The 27,860-nt window shown below is 57.9% G+C and overlaps 1 protein-coding gene across 3 annotated transcripts in view; it reads left to right on the forward strand.

The window, feature by feature from the left end:
• The window catches only part of GAK (cyclin G associated kinase), a 55,222-nt gene extending 27,596 nt beyond the window's left edge, over positions 1-27,626 (forward strand). Inside the window, exons 11-28 of one of the 3 annotated variants that reach the window (XM_028126317.2) lie at positions 1,188-1,311; positions 8,714-8,763; positions 9,332-9,480; positions 10,057-10,179; positions 11,235-11,368; positions 13,939-14,133; positions 14,753-14,870; positions 15,212-15,291; positions 18,322-18,515; positions 19,240-19,386; positions 19,531-20,007; positions 20,457-20,630; positions 21,115-21,258; positions 21,856-21,972; positions 25,516-25,743; positions 26,210-26,358; positions 26,846-27,022; positions 27,114-27,626. In XM_028126317.2, coding sequence (XP_027982118.1) covers positions 1,188-1,311; positions 8,714-8,763; positions 9,332-9,480; positions 10,057-10,179; positions 11,235-11,368; positions 13,939-14,133; positions 14,753-14,870; positions 15,212-15,291; positions 18,322-18,515; positions 19,240-19,386; positions 19,531-20,007; positions 20,457-20,630; positions 21,115-21,258; positions 21,856-21,972; positions 25,516-25,743; positions 26,210-26,358; positions 26,846-27,022; positions 27,114-27,215 — 2,882 coding nt within the window. In that variant the 3' untranslated portion in view covers positions 27,216-27,626. The remainder of the gene's footprint in view (positions 1-1,187; positions 1,312-8,713; positions 8,764-9,331; positions 9,481-10,056; positions 10,180-11,234; positions 11,369-13,938; positions 14,134-14,752; positions 14,871-15,211; positions 15,292-18,321; positions 18,516-19,239; positions 19,387-19,530; positions 20,008-20,456; positions 20,631-21,114; positions 21,259-21,855; positions 21,973-25,515; positions 25,744-26,209; positions 26,359-26,845; positions 27,023-27,113) is intronic. The other 2 variants (XM_028126325.2, XM_028126335.2) reach the window with 2 other exon arrangements.
• Positions 27,627-27,860: the final 234 nt, after the last annotated feature.

Genomic DNA, 27,860 nt, shown 5'->3' on the forward strand with positions numbered 1-27,860 from the left:
CGGGAGGCCCACAGGCCCTGGTGTGGTGGGGCCGGTGGTTTTCATCACAACTCCCGTCACATTTGGTGAGCAATTCGTGCTCTTGGCCGGTGTGTATCGGGATGGGTCGGGTGCCCAGCACTGGCATGGTGGAACGGTGTCCCCAGGGGAGCCCTCAGCCTGAGCTGTGTGTGGCTGTGCCTGGGAAAGTTCTGGAAGCCTTCTGCCACGTGCCCCGGTGCTTATCCCCCAGCTCTCAGTGTTTGCGGTGGGAATCCAGGTCCTGGCTCCTTCAGCTCTCCCGTGTCCTGGACACTCCACGTCCATGCACTGTGGGCCCTGGACGCCCCCCTGAACGTCCCGTGTGTGCGGCGCCTCGCCTGCCATGGGGGAGGTTCCCGAGGCACTGAGATAAGACCGTGCCACATGGAGGCTGCGGGGGGTCCTGGCAGACGACCCCCATGCAGCCTGTGGATCGTGCTGATCTCTGTTCACACCGGCTTCTCCCACCAGAGCCCCCTTGACGACCACCCCCTGGGGGCCCTGCATCTGTTGCTGCTCTGTTCACATCCAGGCAGCGTGTCTGCAGCTGCCTGTGTGGAGTCCGGCTCCGTTCTGGCAGCCCTGCCCCCGAGAACGACCAGTTTCTGCCCCAGGCGTGCCCGAGGTCCAGCCATGTGGCCTTTCTGTGCCTGGCTTGGAGCTGAGCAGGCCTCCCCGCTGCACGGCCCACTCTGTGTTCTCCCTGCACGTCCTTCCCCACCTTTTTCTCCTCCAGGTGTCAACGGCTTCTGTGTCCACGCATGTGCCCTTGCCTCAGAGCTGGAGGCTGCCTCCCCTTTGCTGGTTTCCTCAGCATGAGTTGGTGTGACGGCGGCCTCCCAGCTGGCGTCCAGTACATGCTAGAAGTGGGTTGGGGTGACGTCCTGGAGATGGGAACGGAGGGCTGTGTGTGCCCAGAGGGTCCAGCTCTTCTTCACAGTGCCCAGGTTCTGCCCTCGAGGGAACCACTGGCTGGGCACTCTGGTGGTGCTGCCCGCCAGGCTCACGCGGCGGTTGCTGGTTTCATCTCTGCGCCTGGACGTGGTGTGCCGACAGTTGGGGCCGACAGGAAGCGGCGCTCCTTGCTGGTTCTGCTTCTCGGCTCGTGTCCCCATGGGAGCTGGCCCCAGGCTGTGCCCTGGTCTGAGACTTGTCTCTGCTTTCAGGCCTGGCACTTGCCGAGTACGACCAGCCCTACGGCGGACTCCTGGACATCCTGCGGGGCGGCACTGAGCGCCTCTTCACAAACATCAAGGACACCTCCTCCAAGGTCATCCAGTCCGTTGCCAAGTGAGTGAGGGTGTAGCTTCTAGGTGACAGCACGTGGGCTCTTCGTAGTGGGGATTTCCCGACCCTTGGGCTGTTCCCTCTCCAGACCTGGTAGGACCCACACTCGAGGCTGTTGGTAAGTGTGCATGCCCCGTCTGCACGGGCTCTGCCATTGGGCCCACAGACCCTGGGGCGGGGGGGGGGGGGGTTCTGCGCTCTGTGATGGAGGTGGCCGCTCATTTCCACCCCGGCCGTGGCTGGCACTGGGCCACATGGGAGCGCCTGAAGCCGCGGGACTGTGTCCCTCTCTCCCCCAGGGGGGCCTTTTCCACGGAGACCGTGAGCCCCCCCCCAGACCTCAATGTCTCCCTTGCACTGTGACGACACAACCTCACGTTTGTGTGGTTTCTGCTCTGTGGTGTGGAGTGAGTGGGACAGTGGGGGCGCCCAGGGACGCCTCACGAGTGCAGCCCGCTGAGTTAAAACACTGAAGTACTTGGGCTGGGTGGGCTTGAGCGTGTGGCTGTGGCTAAAGTCACTTTATGAGCGCGTTGTTCAGGGGAGCACAGTCCTGTCGTGCTGGATGCTGGCCTGTGGCTCCTTGGCCAGAATGTGCAACCTGCATTTGCTGGGTTCTCTGGAGGCCCCTCGGCTCTGACTGTGGAGCTCTGCGGGAGCAGCAAGCAGGGTGACGCTGAGCCCTCCCGGGCACAGGTCTCCAGCACGGACCCAGGCCTGGGCCAGCTCAGGGACGTCCACGTCCACGTCCACGTCCGTAGGCGCTCCCTCGCTGTTTCACAGTTTTAGGGGATGGTTCGTGGGTGTTGGGTCCATGAATCTCAGTTCCGGGGTCAAACGGTCGGTCCCCCGTGGTCACCGGGGGTCTCTGACAGCGTGAGGGCTGCTTGGGGTCAAGTGGTCGGTCCCCCGTGGTTACCGGGGGTCTCTGACAGCGTGAGGGCTGCTTGGGGTCAAGCGGTTGGTCCCCCGTGGTTACCGTGGGCCTCTGACAGCGTGAGGGCTGCCTGGGGTCAAGCGGTGGCTCCCCCGTGGTCCCCGGGGGTCACGTGAGGGCTGCTTGGCCTTGTGTTCCCTGTTCTGTGCGACGGCCACTGCGCTGTGTGTGCGCCGTTGACACAGGTTAGGTCCTGCGCACGTGGCGTGAGTGTGTGCACGCGTGGGGGGGCACATGTGTGGGCGCACGCGTGTGTGGGCGCGCGTGGGGGCGTGCACATGTGGGGGGCACGTTGGGCACACGCATGTGGGCGCGCGTGCGTGTGGGGGGGCGCGTGTGTGTGTGCGTGCATGGGGGGGCGCGCGTGGGGGGGCACGCGTGTGTGAGGGTTGTGCTGTGTTGGGCAGCGCAGCGCCGCGTGCTCTTACCTGTTGTGACTTTGTGGAATGAGAAGAAACTGGGTTTCCTCTGGATGTCTCAGCAGACGGGGCATCCGTTCGCACCTCCACGAGCCTCCGTGACATCACAGGCCACACCTTGTCAAAGGAAGGTCTGCGCGCTTCTGTTGCGGGTTCTCCAGAGTCCTGTGCCCGGAGTCGGGCATAATCCGACGGGCTGTGGCTTGTGTTCTGCTTATGGAGGCAGAAGGGTCGGGCCGCCGGCCTGGACAGGACAGGTGGGCCTGCCAGTGACTCTGAGACTCAGCTGCCTGCTGGTGTGCTTTTCCACCCGTGCTTCTGACGACAGGTGACGTCGCGTCATGGTGCTGGGTCGTGGGCCGCTCCGTGTGGTTCACCCCACAGGCTGCCGTCCCCTGCACTGTGTGCCAGCTGCAGGTCTGTCCTGCCCCTTCTCCCAGCAAGGGATGTTGCAGGGGTCTCCTGGGGCCAGAGGGCTGTGGAGTTGCAGCTCCCTGGGGATGACAAGCAGGGGGTTCTGGGACATGCAGGAAGCTACTCAGCCCTCCCCTCGGGAACACACACACCGACTGGGTGTGGACCCCCTTTTTCCTTGGGTCTCTCAGGTGGGCCCAGCGTTTCAGGCCTTCTCAGCGAGACTCGGGGAGAGCAGACGCCAGGCCGCGGCCACATGGACGTTGTCTGAGGCCTCAGCTGCCAGCCCTGGGGTGTGGGTGTGGAGGAGGGGGTGCTCGTGGCCTCCCATGTGGCTGAGATGCTGGAGCCCCCACAGGGCTGGAGGGAAGGGCTGGATGCTGGCCCGTCTGTTCAAGCTCTTGAACACAGTTTCAGTGAACAAAAGAATGTGAAGTTGTCTTTTGTGAGGGTGCAGACAGTGTTGGTGTGCTCCCGGATTTAGTTGACTTCATGGCTGACTCTGGGTTTGTGCGACTATCTTACACTGCAAATGGGAAGAAATGACCCTAACAGCGCACATCAGTCTGGCAGCGCAAGCAGAATTCCGCTGGTGACTCGGGCGTGGTGGCCTGCAGACACCACTGGATGCGCCTTAGGGCGGGAATGACGCTGAGTATCGTCCTAGCGTGACGTTGAGATCAAAGCGTAGATGAGGGTAGACCAGGGCCGTCACCTGGTGTCGTCAGGATCGAAGTTTCTAGAACAAGAGCAAAAGGATTTGTGTCAGGGTCCCAAGCCCACCCCCGGCTTGGAAGTTTGCTGGAGGGCACCCAAGACCTGGTTCTTGCCTCAGGGTCCTGGGAAAGGGCGTGTGGTGCAGAGCCTGGGGGAATCCGGCACGGCTTCCCGAGTCCTCCCCACCCCGTGGAGTCACGTGGGATGCGTGTGATTTCCAGCCCAAGCCACTACGGCACATGTGACGTGTGCTCATCCAGGGAAGCCCCCAGACACCCAGCACCCAGGGTTTGTGTTCGGCTGGTCACAGGCACCCTCTGCCTGGCATGCACCAGGCTCCAGACTCTCGAGGGAAAGCAGGCCTGAGCATAAACCACATCTTGGTACAAGCAGTCCAGGCAGAGGAGGCCATTCTTACCAGTTCTGGGAACAGTGAGGATCCTCCCGAGATCACCGTGCCATAGCCGAAGACCAGCCCGGCAAGCAGGCTTCTCTGCGGATATACAGTTAGGTTTGCGTAACTGTCTTTTGTCCAAGGTTCATGCTTAAAATGTGATTCAGAGAGCATGTCTGTGATTCAGAGAGCATGTCTGAGACTCAGAAGCATCCAGGCTGGAGGGGAAACATCTGAGGTACTGACAGACTCCGGTTCACAGTGAGTCTACCCAGAACCCTTGCTGGTGCTTTGTTTAGCCAGCCCACGAACAAAAGCGGCGCGTTGGACAGGGAATGGCAGAAGGCATGGGTCCTAGCCCTTGTCTCAGCCGTGACATTCATGCTCATGACCACGAGTGCCTGGCAGCCGTGGTGTGGAGGGCCAGGCACACCTCTGCCCCTTGTCGGGCCCCCTGGCTGTGCTCACGGAAGGAGTCCCCCAGATGCAGTCCTGGGTGGTGAGCTTCAGGTCCTCTGAGGGTCTGGGGTGACCCCGAGGCTCAACGTGCCACAGGAGGGCCCAGGGAAGGCCTTGGTGGGGGATGGCCTTGGTCACTGAAGAGCCCTCTTTGGTGCAGGCAGAGCCCTCACGGTAGGGTTTGTGGACCCAGGAGTCCCGGGAGGCCTGCCCTTGGAGGAGACCCAGGCCCGGCAGCCTGTGTGTGAGAGCCCATGTCTGGAAGCCAGGGCCTCAGCGGCCTGAGCCTGCACGTGTGGTCTCATTGCTTCCTCGTGTATGTGTGCACACCCCTCGCACACATCCTGGAGCCAGAGCGACCAGGTGCCCTGAGTTCCTGACTGTGCACATCGTTCTGACCATACCCTACGCGGGGTAGGATGGCCAGGGCCTGTGGATGTGCACCTCTGGCCACGGGTGTTTCTCTTCCTCTGGCCTACACGTTCTAATCGTTTGCTTTTTTTCTGAGTTTCTGTTTTTGTTTTACCAACATTATACTGTATTATGTGTATCGTTCTTTTTGTGAAGAAAGTAAATATTGGCAAACACTTTATGTGTTGCTCATCTTGTTTGTTTTGTTCTCCAGTGGATTCTTTTTGTTTTATTAGCACGTGTGTGCGAGACCGTGGGAGGTGGGGAGGAGCAAAGGGAGAGAGAGAACCTCAAGCAGACTCGCCACTGAGCGCGGAGCCCAGTGCAGGGCTCAGTCCCACAACCCTGAGTTGGTGGCCTGAGCCGAAAGCAGGAGTCAGACCCTCATCTGAGTCCCCAGGCACCCCCGTGCTGCAGGGGTCGTTAGTTAAAGTACAGCGGGTCTGTGCTTCCCTTAGGTCTGTCGGCCTTCATGTTCAGGGTCCTTCATAGCCCAGGTTTGAGCACGCTTAATATATTTTGAAACAAGTTATTTAAATGTGTTGTAAATACAATTTTTTGATGGTTGTACTGTTTTACATTTGTGTTTTTAATCCATTTAGGGGATTTTTTACTTTGGGGGATTTTCCTTGCCCCAGTCTCCCCCGAGAAGAGCAGCCCCTCTGCTGATGGCCAAGCCAGGCAGCATTCCAGTCCTTTCTCTGGGCCCCCTTCCACCCTGCCCAAGAACATCGGCTGTTGTTACACATCAGCTTCTTGGAATGAATTCTAGAATCAACTTGTCAGGTTGCCTGAATGGTCACTTTAGGATGCTGTTGCACTTTATTCACGTTATGATCATTTCAGGGCAGTTGGTCTGCGCAGGGCTGGCTCTGGCTTCCAGCAGAGAGGCATCCCCAGGTCCAAGGGCTCCTTTTCCTGCCCTCCTGGATGCCTGCCAGCTGCAGTCAGAGGATAGGCATGTGGGGCGGCGGGCGTGCGGGAGGGGTGGCGAGCCTGGGCTGGCCGCTTGCGGTGCCTCTGGGCCTCTTGCGGCCAGAGCCAGCGGGACGGACTCGGCTGCTCAGGCTGCGTTGTGCAGAAGGCGCCCCACACTCTTAGCTGAGTCTGACAGAAGCCTTCCCATTAGACCACTTGAGTGGAGAAATACACCGTGTTTATGTTTGGGAGAATTAATTTTTGAAGATGGTATCAGTCAATTTGTAAATTCATTGCACTGTAAATAAAAATACTGATGCTTCTGTCGGTTTTCATCTTAAAGTTCGTGTACAAGTTACCCACAATTGCCAGCAGCCTATTAAAAAAATAAGGCTGGGAGTGAACCACATTGTATGTCACTTTTCTTCAGACATGAGTGCTGTGCCCATTTGGTGAAATGGTTGCTTGTGTGGGACTCGTATAAAACCAGTGAAACCTAGGATTCTGGCTAATGAATGGTGCTGTGGCCATGGGTATCTGTGTGGGCGAGATAAAAGTTGGGTCTTCATCCAGTAACGGCCAAGAACATTCATCCGATTAGTAGGTAAAAGATCTCATTGTCAACAGCAATTTTTTTTTAAGATTTTTTTTGAGAGAGAGAGCACGAGCAGGGGGAGCAGCAGAGGGAGAGGGAGAAGCAGACTCCCCGCTGAGTAAGGAGCCCGACGCGGGACTCGATCCCAGGACCCCGGGATCACGACCTCAGCCGAAGGCAGATGCCCAACCAGGCATGCCATCAACAGCAATTTTTTAGAGAAAATTAAAATAGGGGCATTCTTGTGACGCCAGAGTGAGGTAGATTTCTTAAATGTAATAAAACTGTTCCAGCCATGGGAACGAATGGTTAGTAAATGTAATTTAAAAAACCCTCTATCCATCAAGGCACACTTCTTTCAAGTTTCTAAAAAAGTACGACCCTGATTGAGAGCGTGTTTGGATCATAAAACTCCCAGAGGGACGGTATCTGTTACATGAAATAGGTTTTGGAGACAAGAAGCAGGCGCGGAGGCAGCTAACAGGACAGCTGGTGAATAAACTATTAAAAATGCTCAGCTTCGGTGGTGTTCTGTAGACATTGGAGAGTGGAGTCTTGATCTGCTCTCGCCGTCTCTGTCTTGTAAGGGGTTGCGTGCAGACCACGGACATGCATCACTGGGTGGGTGCCCAGCGTGTCTGTCCCCACCTCCTATGCTCTGCCTGGCCTTCTGTGGTCGTGACTGAGCCTTTCATGGGAGCCCCTGGTCTCTCCTTTCCTATCTGTTACATTTCTTCTTCTTCTTTTTTTTTTTTAACTTTTTTACTGGCTGCTCCAGAGTTTGCAGTACATATTTCCAGCTAATCCAAATCTTTCAAATAGCCCCTGTACCACTAGCCCTAACCCTCTGGACACCACGGGGACCCTGCTCCCCGCCACTGGTACCCAGTGCCGGCATTCGCATCGTCAGTGCAGAATGTGTGCATAAGCGTGCTTGTCAGATGTCTCGTTGCCATTATTTGGAACAAACTGGCATCTGTTAAATCAGCTAAGAATAAGAAAAATAAAAGTTGGTGGGTTTTTTTTTTTTTTTTTTTTTAACCTTCGCTTCCTCTTTGATGTTCTTCTGTTCTTTATGTAGATCTGAGTTTCTGACCGAAGCGTTTTCCTTCTTTCTGGAGAACTTCTTTTAACACGTCTTGCAAGGCAGTTCTGCTGGCAACAGAATCTTCCAATGTTTGCCTGACAAAGTCTTTATTTCTCCTCACTTTTGGAGGATAATTTCACAGGGTGCAGAATTCTAGGTTTTTCCTGGGTGGGTTTTTTCTCTCCATATTACGTATTTTACTCTCTTTTTGCTGGCATGGTTTCTGAAGAGATGGCTCCTCCCTGGTGTTCTCTGAGCATCCTGGGTCCAGGGTCTGGTGTCTGACGTTAGTTTGGGGAAATTCTCAGTCATTATCAGCTCACGTATTTCTGCTGTTTTCCTCTCTGTGTCTCTTGCTCCTGTCACATGTACGGCACACTTTTGCGGCTGTCCCACACCCTTGGAGACTCTGTTCTGGATTTTGTCACTCTTTGTTCTCTTTGCTTTTCATTTTTCAAGGGTTCTGTTGCTCGATCTTCCAGCTCAGAGATTCTTTCCTCAGTTGGGTTCCGTGCAATCAGCCCGTCAGAGGCATCTTGTCTTTCTGCCACTGTGTTTTTATCTCCAGCATTTCTTTTTGATCTTTCTTGGAACCTTTGTCTCTGTTCGCACTGCCCGTCTGTTCTTGTCTGCCCTGTGCTCCCTCAGTTAGAGCCTTTAGCATGTTAGTCACAGCTGCTGAAGTTCCTGGTCCTCTGGTTCCAACACCCCTGCCATGTCTGCTTCCGATGCTTTCTGTGTCTCTTGAAACTCAGTTTTTGCCAGACATGAGTGCCGTCTTCCGTTTTTGTTGCCAGCTCCCGTGGCCATATGTCTTTAGAGTAGACTAGCAGGCAGTTTGCCGGGGTCTGTGCCTCTCCATCACGTGCAGTTTATAACTTCTCGTCCACCTCCACTCTCGACGTGCACGCGTGACGCTGAAGGTGCTCAGTCGCATACACGACGTTCCCATGAGCCGCAGCCTGAGCCTCTCCACGACTCGCTCCATTTAAGCTCTCGTGACTTATCTGTAGAAATTTCCTGTAATAACCGAGGCTCTTCTTTTTAATTCCAGTTATGCAAAGGGAGATTTGGACATATCTTACATCACATCCAGAATCGCTGGTACGTTTGCCTCCACTAACCATAAGGACGTGCCTCAGATTCTTTCCTGTCCGAGGACGGCTCATGGGATGCAGGGCCAGAGGCTGTGGCTGGTGGGGAAGGAGAGGGCGCCCCTTGGGCAGCCACTCACTTGCCCAAGATATGGCCTGGGGCACCTGTCCTTGTATCTCCAGGCCCTGCCGTGGACAGTGCCACCGTCGACCCACCTTCTCCCCCTGGTCTGGAACTTTCCGGAACTCTGAGATCGTGAGGGGAATGATGCAAAGCACATTTAAAACTTGGGTCTCCAAACACCGAAAACAGAATCCAGACACTTGGAGACTGCCGTGCATCAGGCTCTCTGGCTTAACTCTGTCCCAGAAAGCACTGTGTGGAGATCCCAGAGGGTTGGTGGGGGTGGCAAGGTCTGTGTTCTCTCCGATCCTGGCGGCCATTATACTGATCAATCAGCAGCTGTGGGGAGATGAGCAGGGGCCCAGGTGGCCGACTGTCCTGCCCGTGGCTGGTGAGGCTGCGGAGGCCAAGTGCCACCACCCTGTGGTGGCTGACGCGGGCTGCTCTCTTCCAGTGATGTCATTCCCAGCGGAAGGTGTGGAGTCGGCTATCAAGAATAACATAGAAGACGTACGGTTGTTTCTGGACTCCAAGCACCCAGGACACTATGCAGTCTACAACCTGTCCCCGAGGACGTACCGGTCCTCCAAGTTTCATAACCGGGTGGGTGGCCTGGATGCTGGCCTCTCAACTGCCTGCGGCTTTCTTCCAGTCGGCCCTCAGACCCACGGGTGGCATTCCCCAGCAGCAGTGGTAGCAGGCGGAGCCCACGGCTCTGGTGGGGGGGGGGGTGGCCTTGGGTGTGGCGACACGGGGCCCCCGTGCAGCACACGGCGGGGACAGGGGCTTTCTCTGGAAGATTCTGTAACGTGACCCGTGAGGAGACAGTCAGATGGGCTTCAGTATGTTCCTTGGAGATTGCTAAAATCTAGGGTGCCTTGTTGCTCCTCACCAGTGAGGATGTGAGAGGCCACGTGATTTTCTTAGTAAATGACCACGTGGGACACAGACAGTTTCATGGTATTTGGACTGAACCAAGCATGGGAAAGGGTAGACTCTCCGGTCTTTGCTAAGTCTGCATAGCCTGGTACACATCCTGGAGCACGAAGCTCAGGAGCAGGGGGCCTGGTGGCGTCTGTCCAGAGCCAGTGCCCGTGGTGGGGCTCCCCCCATCCCCCTGTGTCTGCACCCCCAGCTGGTGCAAGGGAACCCAGGCTGAGCCAAGCCCTCTGCCCACAGGTCTCCGAGTGTGGCTGGGCGGCCAGGCGGGCCCCAAACCTTCACAGCCTGTACAGCGTTTGCAGGAACATGCATTCATGGCTCCGGCAAGACCACAAGAATGTCTGTGTTGTGCACTGCGTGGTGAGTGTGAGGCTGCCCCATCCCTGCCCTTCACCTTGGGGGTGGGGTACCTGAGAAGAAAACGGAAACCAGGGAAAATAACCCACGCACTGGGGAAGCTCACAATCTGCTGAGGGAACGGAAGTGAGATCTGGGGCACTGAGGAGGGAGGCTGGCGGGGCAGCTGGGGTCCCCCACACAATCACAGGCCTTGTCCGATACTGGGTGAGGCCCCTGGCAGCACGTGGGACCACCTGTGCTGGAGAGCGGGGGTCTGTTTGGGACACGCTGGCCTAACACTTGGACTCGTGGCAAGTCCTGTGAGGAGTGGGTTCTGCCCTGGTGTCTGGAGCCGGTGACCCTAGGCCTAGCTGCCCTGGCGTGGCCCCTGTCACTTCAAGGTAGACCCCAGAGGGAGCAGCAGGTGCCTGTGCCTTGTGGGACCCACGCCTTCTGTGGGTCCCCACCGCTTCTTAGGGAAGACCGCCCGCACAGGTGGTCACCCCTACTCCTCTTTACAGAACACAGGGGTTCCCACGGGTCATTCTCTCCCTGCAAGGCAGCACGCACATGAGCCTCAACAGGCACTGAGGCCACTCTGACTCGTGGGACCCCCGTCTCTGCTCCTCACTGTGGCTGAGGACAAGCCTTATTTCCAGTTTCCCACCTGCCCAGTGAGGTGTTTTTTTTTTGTTTGTTTGTTTTAATTTTATTTATTTACTTGAGAGAGAGAATGAGATAGAGCATGGGGGTCAGAGGGAGAAGCAGACTCCCTGCTGAGCAGGGAGCCGGATGCGGAACTCGATCCCGGGACTCTAGGATCATGACCTGAGCTGACGGCAGTCGCTTAACCAAGTGAGCCACCCAGGTGCCCCAACAGTGAGGGTTTGTTAGGAACCTCTACTAATCTTTGTGGACTCTGAATTGTTTCTCCGTCAGGTGTGTTTTCCTAAGTTCCCAAGTAGGTTTTAAGACAGGGGGAGGCCCTGTGGCTGCTGTCTAGGGAGGTGTGTGATTAGGAAGCCGCCTTCCTCCAGCCGCGGCTGTGTGAGCCTGGCTTGTGCCGTTTGTCCTAGGACGGGAGAGCCGCGTCTGCGGTAGCCGTCTGCTCCTTCCTGTGCTTCTGCCGGCTCTTCAGCACCGCGGAGGCTGCCGTGTACATGTTCAGTATGAAGCGCTGCCCGCCGGGCATCTGGCCGTCCCACAAAAGGTACGTGTGTCCCACTTTGGAGATGTCGTCCGTGGCATCACCCTCGGCTGGCTTGTAGCCGAGGGTGCTGGGAGGTAGGAAAACTTGAGGGCCCATGTGCAGACGTGGGCGAGGCCACCCAAGTTGGGGGAGTCGGTGCCCTCCTGAATCCTGGCTGGCCACTGGAGAGACACACAGCTTCAGGACGGGACCCCGAGGTATCTGACGGGAGATTTAAAGTAACTGATTAAGGTGTTGAAGGTGCTAAATGAAGAAGGTAGGCAGGACCTAGGAGCACGTGGTCACTTCAGCAAAGACAGGAACTGTAAGTCTCGAACACAAATGTCAGACATGAGAAAGGCAGTGTTAGTGGAGGCTGCCCCCCGCAGGCTCTCTGGCAGCTGAGGGAAGGGCCTCAGCCTCTTGAGGGCGGGGCAGGTGGCATTACTCAGACCAAAGCACAGAGAGGGATCATGGGAAGGGACTGAGCAGCCAGGCCTGCCAGGCCATCTCGGGCCGTTGCGGGAGGCAGAATGATGGGGAGGGCAACGTGCAGACACAGTTGCCAAGGAATTCCCAAAATTAATGAGACACCAAACCTCCAAAGCTCAGAGGACACAAAACAGGGTGAAACACTAAACAAACGTGCAGAAAATCCACTCAGATGCACCGTACTTCGTCTGCTGGAGACCCCACACACAGCTCAAAGGTCACCAGAGGGCAGAGGTACAAACCACATCAGAGTTGTTGTTGGAATCCCCAGGGCAACCAGTAAAGGTTCTAAATACGAGAGTTAGTAAGTCAGCAGAGGAAATGGACAGAGTTATAAAAAGCGCTCACTTACTTGAGGAAAAGACCAAAGAAGAACAGAAAGCAGTTAGCAAGACAGTGCGGTAGAACCTGGCCACAGTAGTGGTTGAGCTCTGAAAGTGCCCGTGAGGATCATCAGAGTGGATAAGAGAGCAAGACCCAGCAATGCCCTGTTTGGAGGAGCCCCACTTCTGCCGTCAAGACGGAGGAAGCTGGCATCAGCCGTGGAGGAGGGCCGTGGCACAGGTGCCGGGTGACTGATCACCACAGACTTAGCAGCTCAAAGAGCCCGCGTGTGCGTCCCCACCTCTGTGGGTCGGGTGGCCAGGCTGTGTTGTGTGAACCTCCCTGAAAAAGCCCGCTGCTCCCTCTCCAGTCCACTTCCGTGCTTGCTCGGGTTGTTGGCGGGACTCGTGCTGGGAGTGAGGTGCATGCAGGCCTCCTGTCATGTGGGCGAGAGCTCCCCAGGCAAGTCTGCTAGCGCAGTGCAGTGTGTGACCCACGCTCAGAAGTGGTCGCCCTTCCCTCCTGCTGCTTGGGAGCCAGTCCCCACTCCGTCCCCGTCTCGAGACAGGGGTCATGACACGAGGGCAGGGACAGATGCCTGGTGTGTGCGCCCCGCAGGTGCCGAGAAGACCACCCCGGAGAGCTGGAGGAGTGAAGCGCGTGAGAGCAGATTCCAGATTGTAGAACAGAGAGCAGACTTGAAGGGAGAGATGGGCAGTCACGGTTGTAGCACAGGCCTCAGTATTCCTGCCTTGGCGGTGGATGGGACGAGTACTCGGTCAGCTCGCGACAGAACACCGTGGGCAGCCATCTGGATGACATCTGTAGGGCCCTCCACCCAACAACCAGAATAGACCCGTTCCTCTCAAGTGTCCACGGACCATTCAGTAAGAAAGATCAGATTCGGCCTTAAGCTGCAGGCACAGAAGGATAGTGGTCACGTAAAGTGTGTTCGTGATAGAGTTACACCAGAAATTGGTAACAAACAGGGGCGCCTGGCTAGCTCAGGGAAGCATGCAGCTCTTGCTTGGGCTCGTGAGGATGAGCCCCGTGTGGGCTGTGGAGATTGCTTTAAAATATTAAAAAAAAAAACAAAAAACAAACATAGGTGGAAAATTTCCTAAACTTTTCAAAATTAATCCACTTCTGTATTACCCATGAGTCAAAGAAAAAGTCTCAAGGGAAGTTTAAAAATATTTTAAACTGGGGCGCCTGGGTGGCTCAGTTCGTTGGGTGCCTGCCTTCGGCTCAGGTCATGATCCCGGGTTCCTGGGATTGAGCCCCGCATCGGGCTCCCTGCTCAGCGGGAAGCCTGCTTCTCCCTCTGCCACTCCCCCTGCTTGTGTTCCCTCTCTCGCTGTGTCTCTGTCAAATAAATAAAATGTTAAAAAAATTTTTAAACCAAATGAAAATTACATCAGATTTGTGAGATGAAACTAGAGCACACTGCTCCAAGGAAAGTTAGTCACACTGAGTACTTGCATCTGTGGAAACCAGGTGCGGTGAGCCGACTGTCACAGTGAGTACTCAGGTCTGTGGAGACCAGATGCGGTGAGCCGACTGTTTGTCGCACTGAGTACTCAGGTCTGTGGACACCAGGTGCGGTGAGCCGACTGTTTGTCGCACTGAGTACTCAGGTCTGTGGACACCAGGTGCGGTGAGCCGACTGTTTGTCGCACTGAGTACTCAGGTCTGTGGAGACCAGGTACGGTGAGCCGACTGGAGCTTTGGGGACATGACAAGCGGGTGACGTGGCATGCCTCTGGCCCTTGCAGGTACATTGAGTACATGTGTGACATGGTGGCAGAGGAGCCCATCACGCCCCACAGCAAGCCGATCCTGGTGAAAGCCGTGGTCATGACGCCCGTGCCGCTGTTCAGCAAGCAGAGGAACGGCTGCAGGCCCTTCTGTGAGGTCTACGTGGGGGACGAGCGCGTGACCACCACATCTCAGGAGTATGACAAGATGAGGTGAGCTCACAGCCTCCCTTGCCCCATGGCCGTCAGATTCATTCACTTTCTCTCCTCTGGGAGACTTTTAAGGAGAAAGTCTGCCAGAGCTGCAGAAAGGTGCCGAGGCCCTACCCGCGGTCGAGGTGGTGAGCAGGAACAGGCTCTGTAAGCCAGTCCCGCCCAGTGGGCGCCAGGTGTGGGAGGTTCCCAGGACCAATGTGCTGAGGAGTAGCTTCTTTTTTTTTGTTTAAGATTTTATTTATTTATTTGACAGAGACACAGAGGGAGAGGGAACACAAGCAGGGGGAGTGGGAGAGGGAGAAGCAGGCTTCCCGCGGAGCAGGGAGCCCGATGTGGGGCTCCATCCCAGGACCTTGGGATCATGACCTGAGCCGAAGGCAGACGCTTAACGACTGAGCCACCCAGGCGCCCTGCGTAGTCAGTTCCCAGAGCAACACCCCCTCCCAGAAAAATCTGGCAGGAAGACCAGCAAAATAAGAATGTGTGGATCTAAGCGTTGGTGCTTTAGGGGAGCTTGAAGTTCTTGCCAGGGTGCCGCAGCCTTCTAGGACCACTGCTCTCTGGAAAGCTGTGTGTGTGACTTAACGGAACCTTTCCTCATCATTCTGCTCTTTAGGGATTTCAAAATCGAGGATGGCAAAGCCGTCATTCCCCTGGGCATAACCGTGCAAGGGGATGTGCTTATTACAATTTACCACGCCAGGTCCACCCTGGGAGGAAGACTGCAGGCCAAGGTACGTGGGCGCTCAGACCACCCTGGGCTGTCATTCTGTGAGTTCTCGTGGAGGGTTCTCAGGCCCGGTGTTCAGTGAGAACTGCCTTGTGTAGCCCAAGGCAGAGGGGATTTTAGCCCAAAACACCCGGAGTTCCCCATACTGCGGGATGCTGTCTGCATGGGGCGTCTGCTGAGTTATGGCTTTGGGGCTGCCCTACCTCAGACCCCGAGAAGCTGCTTGTCGGGAGGGCGCTGTATATGAGACTGTCAGAGCCTGTCAGCTGTGAAGTGTGCATCTGCAGTGTGAGCGGGTGGTGTCCTCTCCAGCTCGAGGGTCTCCTGTCTGCACTCTGTCTGCAGGTGGCATCCATGAAGATGTTCCAGGTCCAGTTCCACACGGGCTTCGTGCCTCGGAATGCAACTACTGTGAAATTTGCAAAGTATGTGGGTGTCACACGTGGGAGAGGTTGGGAGGGTCAGGTGCACGGTGCCTACCTGCCGTGCACCCTGTGTAAGTGAGTGCCGTGCGCTGGACGCTGGTGGGGCGATGTGGTTCACGCATGGCTGGGTCACCACACTGAACTCTAGTCCTGGGTCTTTCCCCACTTCTGAGCGTGCCCCGTGTCCAGTATGTGGCACTTCCATTGGGCCATGGTGGCTGCCACTGTGCACCTTGGTGACCTGGGGACTGGCATGGTGCATTTCTTACTAGAATTTAGTCATCTGCACCCTGAACTGTGGTATAAACAGCTGAATGGGCATTTATTGCTTTTTTTTTTAAAGATTTTATTTATTTATTCATGAGAGAGAGAGAGGCAGAGGGAGAAGTAGACTCCCAAGGAGCAGAGAGCCTGATGTGGGACTCGATCCCGGGACCCTGGGATCATGACCTGAGCCGAATGCGGACGCTTAACGAGCTGAGCCACCCAGGGCGCCTTGTTTATTGCTTTTTAACATGTAGAGTACTTAGGATGTGCAGAGTGCTCTGCTAAGCACTGAGGTTGGAGGTTAATTAAGAGAAGTTCACTATCTGGGGTTAGAGATAAAAGCAGAAATTCATACAGTCGGGGATAATCCCCTTGACTTACCAGGGCTCTTTAGTTTCTTGCATTCCCAGATTCATCACCTTGTTAGAGTAATGCATAAGGGCCTCACACAGCACACCTGGCCCCCAGTCCATGGTGCATATGCAGACCTTCTATTTGAGGTGGAGGTGCCTAGGTAGCGGGACAAGTCTGCATAGCGGGCATTTGGGACAGAGAATCCCAAGCAGACTCCCCGCCCAGTGCGAGCCCAACTCAGGGCTCCATCTCACCACGCTGAAGTCACGACCTGAGCCGAAACCAAGAGTCAGACGCTTAAGTGACCACGCCCCCCAGGTGGCGTTCTTTCCGCTTTGTCTCACACCTGCCACCCGAGCAGAAGTGTTGTTCCAGGGGTGAGAGGGGAGCTAGTGGCGCAGCTCTGGAGACCACTGCGTGCAGCTGCCCAGGACCCTGTGCCCCTCTCCTACCCAGACACTAAAGGGAACATTAGGACCCACCCCCGCAGCCCTGGGAGGACTGGGGGCCGGAGGACCAGGGGTAGTTACTTCTGACTTAGGGACTTCTGTGAGGGCTGGAAAGAGAGGGCATTTTTTCCTGAACGTCCCAGTATGCAAGCACAGAACTTGACCGAGCTGTGTTTTTGGGCCCGGTGCATTACTGTGTGCAGTGCTTCCAAACGCGGACTATGTAGTTAAATTAGAAGAAAGCTATTGAGTGCCTGATTGATGCAAAGTGTGAGTCTCCTGTGGGCAGGATCCATTTTGCAGAGGTGGCTGAAACAGGACAGCTTGAGAAAAGAACTTGGAGCAGTGTTAGCGGGTCCATCCTCGAGACCTTCTGTCACTGAGGGAGGGTCCCCAGTGTGTTTACGTGGGCAGAATTGCAGTTCGTGGCACAAGGCAGCATTTTTGTTTCTAAGCCAAGCATGTTGGCCCCTGGTGCCCCCCAGTGAGGCCTGGGCCTTACGCCCTCCTGAAGTGCAGGGCGGGGTCGCAGGGGTTGTGGCCCTGCTCGCAGACCCTCATTGTTCCCTCACTGACTTGCTGGGTCAGCTGGGCAGGCCCGGGCCCGGAGGCCATCTTTGGGGACCAGCCAGGGGGGCGAGGTGGGGGATGGGTGGCCACCAGCGTGGTACCCAGAGCTACCCCCAAGGTCCTGTGGCCGCTGGAGCTGAGCCGGCAGAGGTCATGTGCTCCTTTATGTGGACCCCTGCCTCACTCCTTCCTTGGGGATGGGGGTTTGGGCCTCCTCTGGTCCTTGCTGGACTCCCCCTTGACTGACATTGCTGCCTCGGGGCTTACCACCGCGGTTCCCACAGGAGCCGCTCCTGCCTGGCGGTGCGGTGACCTGCGTCATCTCCTTGTTGTGGGTGTCTGACCTAGAGAGGAAGAAGGTGTGGGGTGGCCTGAGAGCCTGAGGAACTCCCCTCCTGCCCACGTTGCCCCAGCAAGAGGAGCTCGGCTTCGGGCTGTTGTTGCCCACACAGCTGCTCTGTTGGGCTTCCTCCCCTTGCGCAAAGGTGGTTTTGTCTTTGGAGGAGTGGGAAGGACTGAAACCAGTGGACGTTCCACATTAGGGTCACGCATGCTTGCTGATTTTATTTCGTTGGATCCATGGAAGTAAGACTTAAAAGGCTGCCGGGCTTTTCCTACCCAGACTGACCACCCAGTCTGCCCCCACGTCTGCGGCCCCACTGCCCGGTGGCGGTGGTTCGTTTTGGGGTATGGATGCCACACGGACATCACAGAGGACCGTGGGCCCCTCCTTCCACAGCTTGGGTCACTAAGGAACCCGCTGCCCCTTTGGAAACAATAAGTAACCACCCAGAGATGTTAGGTGGCATAAGAGAAGATGAAGGCTGGGAGCCTGCTGCCCAGCTGAAGAACAGGGCTTAGCAGCGTGGTTGTGAACGTGTTATCAGAGGTGATCTTAGGGAACATGGGGGAAAACGCTGGAACCCCTAGAGAGGGACAGAGCCCCAGAATTCAAGTTCAGTGACCCGGCAGCCGTAGCCCCCACCGCCAGCCCCGCAGGCGACGCCTGCACACCCGCTCTTGGCATCCTTACCTTTCCCCTCTCCCGCCAGCCGTGGGCCCTGCTGCCGCTCCCCTGCCGCCCTTCCCCCTTCTGCAGGGTGTTCCAGAGGTCTTGGTTTGACGGGCACTTGTGAATAGTTGGGGATTTTTGCCAGGGTGGACAGCGTCGTTTTATGGAAACACGCATTTAAGGTCCCTGAGTGCCCTATCTGGATCACGGGACCTGAGGGGTGAGGGCCGCCAGTGCTCCCTCGGCAGAGGGCCAGGGTCCCTGCCCGCGCACCTGCCCCGGTGAGCACACGTGCCGTTTTGTGCTCACTTTCTGGTTCATGTGGGCTGGCTGACCCGTGAAAGTCCTTCCTAACTGGCGTCTGGTCTCCCCCTGCAGGTATGACCTGGATGCGTGTGACATTCAGGAGAAATACCCGGATTTATTCCAAGTGAACCTGGAGGTGGAGGTGGAGCCCAGAGACAGGCCCAGCCGGGAGGCCCCACCCTGGGAGAGCACCAGCATGAGGGGGCTGAACCCCAAAATCCTGTTTTCTAGCCGGGAGGAGCAACAAGACATTCTGTCCAAATTCGGTGAGATCCTTGTTTTCCAAACACACAGCAGGTGGTGCTGCCACCACTGGAAACTCCCGGGGGCTGGGCTTGCCCCCGTCCCCGTGTCCGGCTGTGCACCGGCGTACGGAGGCCCAGAGCCCCCACTTGGGACCTTCCCCGACACCAGCTTTCACGCCTAACGTGCTCGCATTTCCCGGGTTCACACCGCCACGGCTGCTCCCAGACCCCCAGGACCGTGGGCAGCCCCTGCCCTGGGGGTCATCATGGGCCAGCCGGGGGGGTGGTCAGGTTGGAGTCGTTTGCTGTTTCCAGCGTACCTGGAAGAAGTCAAGGCTTTGTTCCAGACCCACAGGGCACAGCGGGGCAGACCGTCCCTCTCCGGGTTGGTTATCTTGTGAGCAGTTAGAAAGGGGCGCGTGCAGCCCCAGGTGGGCAGGACTTGAGGTCTCGCTTGCTGACTGCGACAGAGTCGTCTTCGTGTCTTTGGTTTGCGTCTTACATTCCCTTCCCTGAGAAGCGTGTGTGTCTGCACGCATGGTATGGGGCAGCAGCTGAGCTGACACGGAGCTGCTCACACACTGGATCCTCTTTGGTGGTCAGTGCAGGTTTCCCCGTGCTTTGGAATCGGGCGTCCGGCTGTGTGGCCTGGCCACTGCACGAGACACTTCGCAGCCCAGGGCCTTGGCCGCTGCAGGCGATGGAGGCATTCTGGGCCTTTCCTGATGCGCCCTTCCTCCCGCAGGGAAGCCAGAGCTCCCCAGGCAGCCCGGCTCCACCACTCAGTATGACGCCGAGGCAGGATCTCTGGAAGCTGCGCCTGCGGAGTCTGAGTCCCCACAGGGCAGCTGCACGGACTCCAGCCACTTCCTCCACACGCTGCATTGGCACGGTGCGTGTGGGGCCGCGGGTGTGGGGGGGTGCGCCCTGGGCCTCACTGTGCATCTTCTGCCTCCCACTCTTTCCCGGCCCTCCGCCCCGCGGCCTCCACCGAGGCCTCACCCTGCCGTCCGGGCTGCTATGCTTCTCTTTTCAGAGGAAAGAGACACAGAGACAGGCCCCGAAGGTCACTTTGCCAAGGAGAGCGCGTCAGCCCCAGCCGAGGACGCAGGTGGGAGTGAGCCTTCTGACGAGGAAGCAGCGACGCTCTCAGCCGAGAGCAGGGATGCGGCTGACGAGGACACGCCAGGCCCAGCAGCGAGGACGCAAGAGCGAGAGTTGATTTTTGACGCGGCCACGCCGGCCACTCCAGCCACACTGCAGGAGCCCACGCTGCAGGACAGTGTCGACCTCCTGGGGCTGAACTCCGAGGCCGGGCTGGCACCCCCCATGCAGGCCTGCGGGGCAGCTCCCAGTACCGCCGACCTGCTCAGCCGCCTCCTGGGGGCCCCTGACACGGCTCCGGAGGTCCCCCGCGGAGATCTGCTAGGTGGCGAGGCCCCCCTGCTCTTCGCAAGCCCGGCCCCTTCCTTGAGCTCACAGAGCCCGCCCCGTGAAGGGCCGGCTGCAGCTGGTATGTTACTCCATCTGCCAGGGGAACAGAGAATAGCGTTTTAGTAGTTTGGCCTTGTTGTCAAGATTACCTGGGAGGGGCTTCTGGGAATGGACGGGGTGGGGTCAGTGCCCGGCCCCTTGGCCACCCACTGGGGAGCAGCCCCGGGCCTGCTGCTCAGACTGCAGACCCAGGCCAGCCGCAGACCAAGGCTGCTCTGCGGGGCAGGCTCCTGAGGCCCCTCCGGCTCTCCCGTCCCAGGAAGACGGGACCCTCCCCTGTCCCGGGGGAGTCTCAGGCGAGGGCATCCTAGCGTCCAGCACCTTCTTGGAGCCGATGCTGTGGCCTCAGCCTGGGTCTGAGGGGCTGTGGTGCTAATGGGACTTGCTCAGCTTTCCGGCTGATGCTTTGGGCCGAAGGCGCCTACACAGAGCCTCACCTCTGCCCACTTCCTGGGTGTCCTTCCGCAGCCGACCCGTTTGACCCTCTCCTGCTGCCATCTGGTCCAGACACCCAGCCCTGCTCCAAGCCTGACCTCTTCGGTGAATTTCTTAATTCAGAATCTCCTGCCGCCGCCCCTGCGTCCTTCCCCTCCACCCACAGCGCCCCACCCCCAGCCTGCAGCACCGACTTCCTGCACCTGGGTAAGCACTGAAGTTGGGGCCTGGGAGGTGGGCGGTGCAGTCACCTGCTGTGGACCCTGGGCTGATGGAGGGCAGCTGTGGGGTCCCTCCTTCCCTGGCAAGGTGACACAGCCTGCAGCTGTCCACCCGTGCACTCTGCAGGGTTTTAGAGGAGGCAGAGGCAGTTTCTGGGGGCACCAGCATGCAGCCACAAGTCCATGTGGCTGGCCACGGGGTGGGAGGTCTTCGAAGACGTGTAGACCCTTATTGTTGCTCTGAGCAGCGGCTCCGCTTGCTGACCCCCCTTGTCCAGTTGGTTGGTTCGGTGACCACGGGATGCGTCCTTGGGCCCCTGAGGAAGAAGGAAGCCGGTTGGTGTGGCCGAGCCCAGCGCAGCTCCCAGGGACCCTGGGGATGCGTGTGCTCAGCCCTGCTCACATGAGGGGGACAGAGGGTGCTCTCCCAGCCTCCCATAGGGGGACTTATGGCTGCCTACCCCCACCAGGGGGTACCCCAGATAGCTCTGCTGTCTTTCCAGGGGATCTACCGGCAGAGCCCGGCAAGATGACGGCCTCCACCAGCCACCCGGATCTGCTAGGAGGGTGGGAGGCCTGGGCCGAGGTGCCGGCCCCCACGCCTGCTGCGGAAGGTACGTCTCAGGTGGGACCCCACTCCCACAGAAGGAGTGTGGGCCAGGAAGGCTCAGCGGAAGGTGGTGGAAGGGGTCCCCGAGAGTGCTCCGTCGTGTTGTCCTGTGTCCCGTGGCTCCTTTGCCTCCTGGAGGCCCCTGGGCCTCACGGTTCTGAGGTCTGAGATCATGACCTGAGCCAAAACCAAGAGTCAGATGGTCAACCAATTAAGCCACCCAGGCACCTCTGGAATTCAAAGTTTTTTTTAATTGATTTGTAAGAACTCTGTATATAGGAACAGCTACACTTGAAACGACCGTATAATGTTCCGTCCTGGGGCGCACAGTGGTGACTCATTCTGACCCTTAGTGTCTCACGTTCAGAATACCCTCCAGCTACGCCCTCGTGAGGAACATCATAAAGCACGTTCACACGTAACATGGGTTCTGGGAAGTGGGCCTCCAGGGTCAGAGCCGTGTGAGTTGGTAGACTAGCTTCTGTAAGGAGGCCGTGGACGTGGACAGCCGTGTCTGGGGCTGGTGTGGGCGCGCACACTAGCTGAGTGTGGCCTCAGGAGCGTCCCGGGGGTGCATCTTATACCTTCTGCCCTTCTCCAGGTCCCTTCTTCCCTCCAGGAGGCCAGCCTGCCACCCCCGGCCCCCCAGCCAGCTGGACCAAGTCTCAGAGCCTGGACCCGTTTGCAGACCTCGGTGACCTCAGTTCTGGCCTCCAAGGTGACGTGTGGGGCCCCGAGCACTGGCCCATGGCAGGAAGGTGCAGTCTGTGTGGCCCTGCTCCCTTTGCAGGGGTTGGCAAACGAGCCATCAAGCGCGTGCGGGCCGTCTGGGGAGCAGGGACTTGGAACCCTGGAGGGGTGGACAAGACGCCCCACCCAGCGCCTGTGTCTGCTGCCCTTGGCCTTGAAATCTCCTGGGGAATGGGTCCTCCGGGTCCCTCGGTCTCCTCCAGACGCATGTGGGGCGTTGAGTACCACGAGTATCTGGACGGGTTCCTTATCCTTGGTGATCAGCAGGCAGGTACAGCTCCAGGCTGCAGATCGTGTCTGCTGGGAAGGCTCATTGCTCAAGCAGGCCCCCGGGGCCCCAGGTGGTGGCGTTCTCCTCCCACAGCCCCTCATGGCGCCTTAGCTAGCCTTCACCCTGGTTTGGAGACTCATGTTCCTCGGTGCTGGAGAGACTCTTGGCACCTTGTACTTTCTCGTTCCCCTCTTATGACGCGCACTGGGTCTCAGGACCGCCTCCCGTCCCCTGCCCCTCATCTCTGCTACATTGGGGACTCGCTCTGCGTCTGTCCGTTGAGCCCTGTGGCTTTCCTTCTTTGAGTAGTTCCTGGCGTTTCAGGTTGCGTCGTCTCTCTCTGAGGGCATTCCTGGGAGTTTGGGTTTGCCCTTGGCCTTCTGCACCTGCGTGGCCTGTGTCTCTGGCCACTCACACCGGGGTGGGCTGCCCAGAGCCTCCTGTTGCGGGGGGCAGGACCTCTCAGGTCCCAAGTGACCTGTCGTTGGGCTGGAGCCTGGTCAGGGCTGCACCGGGGCCCCAGGCCCTCCATCACATGCCCTCAGGAAACGGGATCCTGACAAAAGCTGATGGAAAGAAAGGAGAAACAGACAAACTCAGACCCTGGTTGTAGATGTCAGACCCCTCTCGACAAGTGATCCAGCTGCTGGACCTGAGGTTGGCACAGCGATGGAGTTGCTGGGGGCACCCCCCGCCCGGCCCCACCGGCAGGGCCCCACACCCTGCGGTGTTCTTGGCCCTCAGCACCGCCCGCACAGACCACACCCCCTCCCAGGCACCTCTGGGTCTTCGTCGAGACTCTGATGGTCCCCTGACCACATGGACTGGAAACCAGGAATGGCAGGATAACCGTCCGTCTTCACGTGCTTCGACGATGAGGAGTGAGTGGGTTATTTAGGAAACAGAATGGCGCACTGAACCAGGTGAACGTGGACGCGGCTCGGCCAGGGGTTCGCAGCTGCAGTGGAGCCTTCTGGTCAGTATCAGGAACCTTCCCTTCAGGGCGTCTGAAAAGATAGCAAAATAAACCCAAAGCAAATAGAAGGAAGGAAATAATAACCAAAATCCATGAAATAGAAAACTGATGAAACAAAACCTGGTTTTTTGAAAAGATCAGGAAAGCTCAAAAATCAGTAAAACTGCAGACAGAGCTCTACTAGAACAGATTGAAAAGGACGACCACCCAAGGATGGGGACGTCCCTGCGGGGACAGCGCGGGTGCGTGGGCCGTGGGCATGGACATCGGCCGCGTCCTCGGGGCTGGCCTGCAGCAAACCCAGTCAGCGCAGAGCCTGTTGTGGGAGTATCTTTGTAACTGTAAGGAAAACAAATTCACACTTGAAAGTCTCCCAAAAAGGGAATCTCCAGTCCTAGATGGAGAATTTCATTGGAGAATTTGACCAAATGTTTTAAGAATTCATACCGATTCCCCAGGGTCTTCCAGAATATGGGAAGAGGAAGGAACATTTTCCAGTTGATTTTAGGAAGCTAGCATTACCCTGATACCAAAACCAGAGTCTGTACAGAAAAAAAAACTGCAGGGCAACGTTCCTCATAAATATAGATGCAGACTCTGAACAAAACACGAGCTTAGAGAACTGTCCTCACACGGGGAGTTGTGCACCACAACCAGGAACGGGGCTGGTTCACCGTCCCACAGCCGGGTAATGGTCTGCCACACCGTGGGCCCAGCAAGAGCGGTCAGCACCCCTGTCAACAGTGCAGGGAAGGCTGTTGGTGGTAAGCAGCATGGACTTGTGTGCTGGGACTGCAGGCGCAGAGCCGGTGAGGGCGGCCCAGGCCGCGGCAAATGGAGGGGCAGACCGTGCTCACGGGTCTGTAGGTTCACGGTTCCTACCAGAAAGTCCAGTGAGGGTTTTGGTAGACACGGACAAGCTCGTGGTAACATTTATTTGGGAAGTCAGAGGACCTCGAGTGGCTGAAATATTTCTGTAATGGAACAGGAATGTGGGAGCGTCGCTCACCCCCACCCCCGGCTTTGGGCTTTTAAGCTGTAGGTGCTGAAATCAGCACTACCTGGTGTTGGAGTCAAACAGAGCAGGGGACCCACAAGTGGACCCACACACGGGTTTGTGATGGAGGTGCAAACCCACCACAAATGGTGCTGGAGCGATGGACCATCACAGGCAGAAAAGTGACCTCAGCCTCTAAAGCTCAGCCTCACACACCGGGCGGCTCCGCATCGGCTCTAGATTAAGGTGTAAACATGAGACACTTCAGCGTCTGTGGGAGGGTAACATGGAGGAGGAGAAGGTCTCTGGAACCCAGGGCATGGTTTGCGTGTCACACGAACCACAACGGAGAAAACGATGCTCGTCGTCATCACGGTGTGCTTCGCTAAAGATTGAAGGGTGGGAAGACAAGCTATGGATGCGGAAAACACGTTTTTGAGCCCCGTGTTTGCCCTGGAACTGACTCCTGGGATACATGAGCACGGCAGCGAACAAAAGGCCATCCACTCAGAACACGGGAGGCGAGTGTCTGTGCCCAGCGCGGGGGCCACCTGGCTGGGGGCCACCCCAGGGCGTGGCGTGGCCCCAGGTGCTAGTGGGGGTGCGAGACGGCTCAGCCGCTCCACCACAGAGCTGGGCGGTTTCCAACAAAACTAAGTGCAGCAACTACTTATCCCAGAGTCACGGCAAAATTTCGTACGTGGTGTTGATAGCGACTTTGTCTGTAACTGCCCAAAACTGGAACCAGCCCTGAGGTCCTCCCAGGGGTCAGGGATTAAACAAACCGCATTGCGTCTTTACCACAAAATGCTGCTCAGCAATAAAAAGGAGCAGGTCCTGCGTGAGAAGCACCAACTGCAAAGCTTACTCTCTGATTCCGTCTCTAGAACATTCTTCCCCTAGGACGGGGAACCAGATGAATGTCGTGATCTGGTGCTTATGCGCGTGTGTGTGTGGTTGCCGTGCACACACGCACACGCTCACGCTGGTGTGCACGTGGCAGCTGGTGCAGCCGGGACCTGGGGGCCCGGAGCTGGTTGTACGGCTGTGCGTTGGTTTCAAAATCAGCAGTTAAAGAAGCAGCTGTGCGTTCTGAGGGTGAGTGGGGAGGCGGTGCCCGCGCTTGTCTCCGCGCATACCTGCTGTCCCCCAGCCCCTATGGACGTGAAGTCCCGGAGACAGCAGTGCCCCTGTTCGTAGCAGCTTCACGGGGCGCAGCAGCCATCACGTGTTTGGACACTCAACCCGCTGTGAACTATCTCCCCAGGCTCACCTGCTGGATTTGCTCCTGGGGGTTTCAGCTCCAAAACAGCCGCTCCTCCCACGGGTGGCAGCTCCTGGCAGCAGACAAATCGGTTCCCGACCCAGGGCACCCCGCGGCCCCCCCAGTCCAAGCCACCCCCCAAAGCCTGTGCACAGCCAAGGTCTAACTATGCCGCCAACCTGAGTGTGATCGGCAGCCGAGAGGAGAGGGGGGTCCGCGCCCCCAGCTTCGGTAAGTCCTGCCTAGGTCTCCTGTGTGTGGCTTTTTCAAGTTTCCTGTGAAGCGGTTAGTAAAGCGGCGTCCTGCTTTGTTTCTCCCACTCATGGCCCGACCTGGGAAGGAGTGCTCAGCAAGGCCCAAGTCTGTTCACTCGGCGGGGGCTCCCGCGGGGTGGCAGGAATTGCTGCGGCCAGGCCCACGCCGTCCGGGAGCCCACAGCTGTGTCTGTCACGGGGACGGCACATCCGCGTTGACCCCAGGAGGTGACGGACGAGGCTGTCCTTCGAACCAAAAGGGTCATTGAGCTAGAAACTGTTCTGCAGGCTGCAGACTTGGATGTATGCCAATTGGCAGGCTGCCCATTTCTGACGAACTTTTCTTCCAAAGCGTTGGGGCATAGGTGGGTCTTGCCCAGTGTGCGCCCACGGGCAGAGCCCCCAGCGCATTGTCTGTCGGCCAAGCCTCCGTTCTCCTGTAGGTCAGAAGCCGAGAGTGTCAGAGAGCGACTTTGAGGACCTGCTGTCCGACCAGGGCTTCTCCTCCAAGGCTGACAGGAAGGGGCCAAGAACCATGGCCGAGATGCGGAGGCAGGAGCAGGCGAGGGACACGGACCCACTCAAGCTGAAGGTGAGGGAGGCTGGGTGCCCCGGGTCTGCAGGTGGGGGGGCTCCTGCGGACATGATTGGCCTTCACTCTGAGCCAGCCAGCAGCCGCCTCGTGAGGCTCCCGACTCCCGGACACGAAAGGGTCTTGGTCCAACATGTTTGCAGAGACAGACAGCATTTCTGTTTACACTTACGTGTGTTTTTGGACATGTTTTGGGGTGATTAAGTGTCTCGCTGCTCTGGAGATGGCTTCGTGATACAGCTCTGCGGGGCTGTCTCGTTCTGTGTGCGGTGTGGTCAGGCCCAGGGAGTGGTGTCGACCGTGCCTGGGTGGGGTCATCACAGAAACTGGGGCATCAGGTCTGGGTCTAGGCCGAGCGTCTCACGGTCAGAGCCTTGCTCCGTGCGGTGGGTGGTTTGTGGAGCCATTGAAGGGATGGCCAGCGGCTTGGGGGGCAGAGGGGGCAGAGGCCCCGATCTGCTCTCCACAGCACCTGTGCATCCTGCAGCTCCTGGAGTGGACCGAGGGCAAGGAGAGGAACATCCGTGCACTGCTGTCCACCCTGCACACTGTGCTGTGGGATGGCGAGAGCCGCTGGACGCCCGTGGGCATGGCCGATCTGGTGACCCCCGGGCAGGTGAAGAAGCATTACCGCCGTGCGGTGCTGGTGGTGCACCCGGACAAGGTGAGCGCTGGGCGGGGGCGGGGCATGATCGGGGCAGGGGCGGTGTGCCCGGAGCAGGACTAAGGCCTCCTCTCCCTGGTCCGGCCCCCAGGCTGCGGGGCAGCCCTATGAGCAGTACGCCAAGATGATCTTCATGGAGCTGAATGACGCGTGGGCCGAGTTCGAGAGCCAGGGCTCCCGGCCCCTCTTCTAAGCCTTTTGTGATCGAGGCTGCGTGTGTGGCTCACGGAGCCCGAAGCTGCTGAGCTCAACCTCCGGGGGCCCGTCCGTGGCCATCACGGCGTGGGCTAGTGTGGCCACCCCGGATCGCTGTGCCCACTGTCCTTGGTGGACTCGACAGATGCCGCTCCCCGGCATGAGAAGAAAGAGCATTCCAAAGCCTCTGATTTTCCTTTTCTTTTTTTGGTCCAAAGGAAACATTGATTACGCGCCCCCCATAACTGTCACGGTTTGTGATTCCTTTCATTTTGCCCAGTGGCCAAGGCCTCTGCCTGCGGTAGAGTGCACTGCTCAGCTGTCCTGCCCTGAACCCCGTGCGTGAACACTCCTCCTGTGTGTGATCAGCCTGGCGGCTGCCTGTACATATTAAACTATTTTCTCATGACGCTTGTCTTGGCGCCGTGTGACCTTCTCTGGGCAGTGGTGCCATCATCAGGCTGGTCTCGGCCCTGACCACGGAGATGAGCACAGGAACCCGCCGGCGAGCAGTGGACTCAGGCCTCTGTGGGCCTCTGGGCAGCGTGGCTCTGGGTCTGGGGGTTGGCCCTCACCGTGAGCACTGGACAGGCCCCACGGTCACTGCTCATGGCCAGAACAGAACAATGCTGGCCCATGTTCA

This window comes from Eumetopias jubatus, unplaced genomic scaffold, assembly GCF_037043125.1.
Source record: "Eumetopias jubatus isolate StellerSeaLion01/CBP00866 unplaced genomic scaffold, mEumJub1_p1.0 scaffold_2, whole genome shotgun sequence".
NCBI classification, from domain to species: domain Eukaryota; kingdom Metazoa; phylum Chordata; class Mammalia; order Carnivora; family Otariidae; genus Eumetopias; species Eumetopias jubatus.